Raw genomic sequence first — 5,484 nt, 5'->3', positions numbered from 1 at the left:
GGGGCCCTTGATCCATCCGACCTCTTGATCCAACATGACCCTTGATCCATCCATAGCCATGATCCACCGGATAGGTATTTCCGGGCAGAACTTAAGATGTATATAAGACACTCCTTAACCATGGGGATTAGGACCCTGTGGTCAACTCAAATAGCAATCCTAGAGTTAGCATTGCTAGTAACAACTATTATCTATCTTTTCCCTTGTCTTCTGTCCTTCAAGATAAACCCAACGGCCCTCTGCCTAAGAAGTCCTAGGCCCGTCGTTACACTTTGACCACCTTTCTTGCAGAAGGCAAGCAGGGAAAGAAGCGAAAATGGAAAACATCACCCCCCAGGAAGTTGTTCAAGTTCTTAGAGAATTACAGAATCAAGTCAATTGATTGGAGAACCAGCTGCAAGAACGGACTAGTGAGAATACCACCCTTAGGGAGCAGGTTAACCAGCTGCAGGACGAGCTTCAAAACCAGATCAATGGGAACAACCAACTCCATGAACAGATTCACCTACTGGGACAGCAGGCTGGGGCAAGCACCAACCATACATCAAACCTTGCAGCCCAGGACCCTACTGACCCTGATGTCAACTCCAAGACCAAGATTGCGAAACCCGACCTCTACTATGGCGACTGAAAAAAGTTGCAGACATTCATCTCCCAGCTGGAGCTCTATTTTTTCTTCAACCCCCATGAATTCCCAAATGAAGAAAGAAAGGTCATGTTTGCAGCAACCTACCTATGAAGCACTGCAGCCCAGTGGTTTGACCCCTACCTGAAGGATTGCCTGGAAAGGTTACCAGAACAACAATGAGCTGAAACCACCGAGACCTTCAACAGCTTCAATGCTTTCCTGACTTGCATCAAACAAAACTTCGGGGATTTGGATGAGGTAAAAAAGGCCACCAGGACTATCATGTCCATCCAGCAGAAAACATCGGTCACCAACTATACCACAGAGTTCCAACAGGCAGCAACCTTCCTTGGGGACTGGTCAGAATGAGTGCTCATGGAACACTACTATTGAGGACTGAAAGAGGAGGTCAAGAATGGGCTCCTTGCAGCAGAGGAATCAACTGACCTCAATAACCTGATACTCATGGCAACCTGAATTGACAACTGACTCTTTGAATGACGGACTGAGCAACAACAATTCAATCCTTTTCAACAAGCCCCTCGACACACAGGAAATGGAGGCGATGCTATGGAACTAGACAACGCGACTAGAAGAGAACGGAGCACCCAGGGAACAACAAACAAACAAGTCAGAGGGCCCAACCCCAACTGGACAAATGAACAGAAAAAATGCTATGAGCAGAAACTGTGTATCCACTGCGGAAAGAATGACCATATGGGTTGGAAATGCCCGGACAGAAAACAAGACAACCAGAAACAGATATCGGTCACAGAAAGGAACAAGCATGCTAAATTACCATGGACGGCCTGCTATGATAACAACTGCTCCAATCATTATGCCTCCAAGAACGCGACAGGTTGGTTTCCAAAGGACCCCAAGAAATCAAAAAACTAGAGGACCCTGCTAGTATGGGACCCTTGCAGGAGTCTTGGTCTAGGTCCCTGAACCTGGCTACAAGCGCGCGAAACGGAACAACACTCAACAGAATGGACTTAGTGAAACAATTGGTGATCACTGTCAAGATCAATGGGAAGAAAGCAAGGGCCATGATCGACAGTGGAGCCATGGGGAATTTTGTCAGTAACACATTTGTCACCAGGAATGGGATCCCCTTCACAGGGAAGAAGGAGCTGTATCAGTTATCTACAGTCAATGGATCTGCCAGCAGCTATGGAGGAGGATGGGTGCGGATGGAGACCGACCAGTCCTCCCTGGAGATAGGACAGCACAAGGAAAAGATCAACCTTGATATCACACGGATGCCAGGACATGATATAATCCTAGGGATACTGTGGTTGAAGATGCACAACCCACAGATAGACTGGGTAACAGGAAAAGTGCAATTGGTGAAAGGATCCAACAGAGGTATAAGGCCCGAAGGGCATCCTGAGGAAGAAGAACTGCCAGTGGAGATCAAAGAGATCTCTCAGAACGCAATGATGTGAATGTGGAAAAGGGGAGAACAAGTGGGAGTCTTGTATCTCACCCTAATACCAAAAATGACAATTGGATCCATGGAACAGAGAAAGGACCAACCGCCTTTGACCGGAATGGAAGCAGTCCCAAAGGAATACTGGGACTTTGAAGAAGTCTTTAAGGAATGGGGCAGAGGACAGCTGCCAGAACACCAGCCTTGGGATTATGAGATACCCTTGAAGCCTGGAACGCAACCAGTGTTCAAACCTATTTACCCACTCTCAGAGAAGGCGCATGAGGCGCTCTGAGAGTATGTTGAAAAGAACCTGGAATGAGGATATATCCGGCATTCCACATCACCGGCTGGATACCCAATTTTGTTTGTCCCAAAGAAGAATGGGAAACTCCAACTTTGTGTGGACTATTGCCAACTCAATGACATCACTGTCAAGAACTGCTACCCCTTACCACTCATCTCAGAGTTGCAGGATAGATTGCGGAAGGTGAAGTTCTTCACCAAGTTGGATCTTAGAGAAGGGTATTACCTGGTGCGCATGAAGGAAGGGGAAGAATGGAAAACCGCCTTCAGGACCTGACTAGGACATTTTGAATATACAGTCATGCCATTTGGTCTTACCAATGCGCCTGCAACCTTTCAGAGTTTGGTCAACAATACCCTACAGAAATACCTGGATGTCTTTTGCATGGCCTATTTGGACAACATCCTTATCTACTCAGAAACCTTAGAAGAACACAGACAACATGTGCGGAAGGTGTTAGAAGCCCTGAAAGAGAAAAAACTCTCAGTGGCACCAGAAAAATGTGAATGGCATACCCAGAGAACAGAGTTTCTTGGCTTCATGATCTCCCCGGGACATGTTGAAATGAATAAAGGAAAGGTCACAGCCATACAAGGATGGCCCAAGCCAACAACAGTCAAGGAGACACAAGCTTTTCTTGGATTCGCCAACTTCTATTGGAAGTTCATATGGAACTACTCCAAGATTGTGGAACCCTTGACAAAGCTCACCCGAAAGGACCAGAAATTTGAATGGAAAGAAGAGCAGCAGAAGGCATTTGATCTCCTTAAGCAGAAGTTTTGTGAAGCACTGGTCTTAGGAATTTTTGACCCAGAGAAACCTATCTTCATTGAAACAGATGCCTTGGATTTCGCAATAGGAGCATGCATCAATCAACCTGATGAGCAGGGACGACTGCATCCAATTGCCTTCTACTCGCGAAAGATGACCCCACCAGAATTGAACTATGACATTCATGACAAGGAACTTCTGGCCATCATGGCAGCAGTAAGAGAATGGCGGCACTACCTAGAGGGAGCGAAGCACCAGGTTATGATCTATTGCGACCATAAGAACCTGGCATACTTCACCACCTCCAAGGAGTTGACCCGAAGGCAGGTCAGATGGGCAGAAGAGTTGGCCCCCTATGATATCAAGATTACCTACTGAAGAGGATCGGAAAATGCCCGAGCAGATGTGCTCAGTCGAAGACCAGACTACCAAGAGGGGGAACCTTCTCCACAACCCGCGGTTTTCCGGCAGGAGACTGATGGAACTCTCACAGTAGACAGGCAAGCTGCACCTGCTCTAAGACTGGGACCCGGTACATGGGCAGAAAAGATTAAGGAAGCATACCAGAAGGATTCAATGGCAGAAGAGCTTGAGGAAATCAAGAATGATCCCAACATAACCAGGGGAGAGGGAGATATCATCCTATTCAAGGGACTGGTCTACGTTCCAACCAAGTTGAGGGAGGACCTGATCAGAGACATCCACGAAGCCCCGGCTCATGGACACCAGGGGATAGAGAAAACCATTGAAAGGATTACCCGGAACTTCTACTTCCCAGGATTAAGAAGGATGGTGCAATGCATAGTATCGCAATGCGATCTTTGCATCAGGAGCAAAGCAGCATAACATGCACCATATGGACTCCTACAGAACCTGGATGTACCAGGGAGGCCCTGGCAATCCATATCACTGGACTTCATTACAGATCTACCTGCGTCCAAGGAGCCCCTGACAGGGATAATATATGACTCTATCTTGGTCATTGTGGATAGGCTCACCAAGTATGCCTACTTTCTACCATACAAAAAGTCATCTAATGCAGAAGAACTGGCATACACCTTCCTACAGATCATTTTTGGGAACCATGGAATGCCAGAAGAATTTGTGTCCGATAGAGACAAGCTCTTTACCTCAGGATTCTGGCAAATCTTGACCCGCCAACTTGGCTCCAAGCATAAGCTCTCCACAACAGCTCACCCCCAGACTGATGGGCAAACAGAATGGATGAATCAAACCTTGGAACAGTACCTGCGCTGCTATATCAACTACCAACAAGACAACTGGGTGGAACTTCTACCTATGGCCCAGTTCGCATATAACAGCGCAAAGAACGAGACTACTCAAGAATCTCCATTCTATGCCAACTATGGATTCGAACCAACGGCCTACCAAGAACCCAAACCAGATGGGGTCCTAGCCCAGAAGGGAATCCTCCGAGCTGACCAGCTAAGAGAGCTTCACCAACAATTGAATCTAGATATTCAGTTTATTGCATACCGAACTGCCAAGTACTACAACCAACACCATAAGAAGGGACCAGACTTGAAGGCAGGAGATAAAGTGTATCTCCTTTGAAAAAATGTGAAGACAAAAAGGCCAAATAACAAATTGGATTTTAAGAAGATTGGCCCATTTGAAATTGAAGAAAAGAAAGGAGAGGTCAATTTCTGCCTCAAATTGCCAGATACTATGCGGATACACCCAGTTTTTCATATATCATTATTGGAACCAGCGCCAGAGAACGCCCAACTGATCACCGAGACTGAAGAGATTCTACCAGAGAATCCAGATGATGATCAAGACTATGAGGTAGAAAAAGTGTTAGACAGTGGCATAATTAATGGGCAGTTCATGTACCTTTTGAAATGGAAGGGTTATGATGACTTTGAGAATTCTTGGCAATCCATAGAAAACTGCAGTGGGTGCAAGAAACTCCTCAAGGAATTCCACCTTTGAAACCCAGATCGCCCGAAGCCAGAGGATCTACGCCTTCAGCGAACAAGGCGTCAAGGGAGGATTCCCAGAATGGCACGCGAGAATAGTCCACAGGGGACCCAGTCCCAGCAGGAGAAGCAGGCTCACCCAGGGCCCCACCGGAGGAGGAGGGGCCTGCACTCAGACCCTCTTGACATGTCCATTTAGAAGGACGTTCAGCCTCAACAGGATCAACATCCTCAGATACAGTCTCTGAATGCTCTAATTCTTCAAGATCCTCCACGGACTGAGCCTTCTTTGTCAACATTAGAACACCTTGCTGTTCCAGCAGATCAGTCTGCTTCTCTACCCGCGCCAAACGAGCCATTGCAGCATTGAGCTCCTGACAAGCTGCTTCCCGGTCAGCATGTG

General features: G+C 47.0%; 4 protein-coding genes across 4 annotated transcripts; 3 read left to right on the top strand and 1 right to left on the bottom strand.

Annotated features, from left to right (window-relative positions):
- Nucleotides 1–316: 316 nt before the first annotated feature.
- On the top strand, nt 317–631 carry VTN00DRAFT_10316 (uncharacterized protein; the record flags this gene model as incomplete). Its single annotated transcript, XM_069426959.1, has 2 exons — nt 317–340; nt 395–631. 2 exons carry the CDS (start codon nt 317–319, stop codon nt 629–631), a joined length of 261 nt encoding a protein of 86 aa, XP_069284078.1.
- A 986-nt stretch (nt 632–1,617) lies between these two features.
- On the top strand, nt 1,618–2,076 carry VTN00DRAFT_10315 (uncharacterized protein; the record flags this gene model as incomplete). The annotated part of the gene is made up of 1 exon (XM_069426958.1): nt 1,618–2,076. The coding sequence occupies one exon, from the start codon at nt 1,618–1,620 to the stop codon at nt 2,074–2,076; it is 459 nt and encodes a 152-aa protein (XP_069284077.1).
- Nucleotides 2,077–2,667: 591 nt separating this feature from the next.
- VTN00DRAFT_10314 (uncharacterized protein) lies at nt 2,668–4,713 on the top strand (the record flags this gene model as incomplete). Its single annotated transcript, XM_069426957.1, has 3 exons — nt 2,668–3,482; nt 3,639–3,930; nt 4,009–4,713. The coding sequence occupies 3 exons, from the start codon at nt 2,668–2,670 to the stop codon at nt 4,711–4,713; spliced, it is 1,812 nt and encodes a 603-aa protein (XP_069284076.1).
- Nucleotides 4,714–5,074: 361 nt separating this feature from the next.
- On the bottom strand, nt 5,075–5,440 carry VTN00DRAFT_10313 (uncharacterized protein; the record flags this gene model as incomplete). The annotated part of the gene is made up of 1 exon (XM_069426956.1): nt 5,075–5,440. One exon carries the CDS (start codon nt 5,438–5,440, stop codon nt 5,075–5,077), a length of 366 nt encoding a protein of 121 aa, XP_069284075.1.
- Between the last annotated feature and the right edge of the window lie 44 nt (nt 5,441–5,484).

Source organism: Thermoascus crustaceus (assembly GCF_041956765.1).
Source record: "Thermoascus crustaceus strain CBS 181.67 unplaced genomic scaffold VTN00scaffold_9, whole genome shotgun sequence".
Classification (NCBI taxonomy): domain Eukaryota; kingdom Fungi; phylum Ascomycota; class Eurotiomycetes; order Eurotiales; family Thermoascaceae; genus Thermoascus; species Thermoascus crustaceus.
The sequence above is the reverse complement of the archived record's forward strand: the minus strand, read 5'-3'. Positions and strand labels throughout refer to the sequence as shown.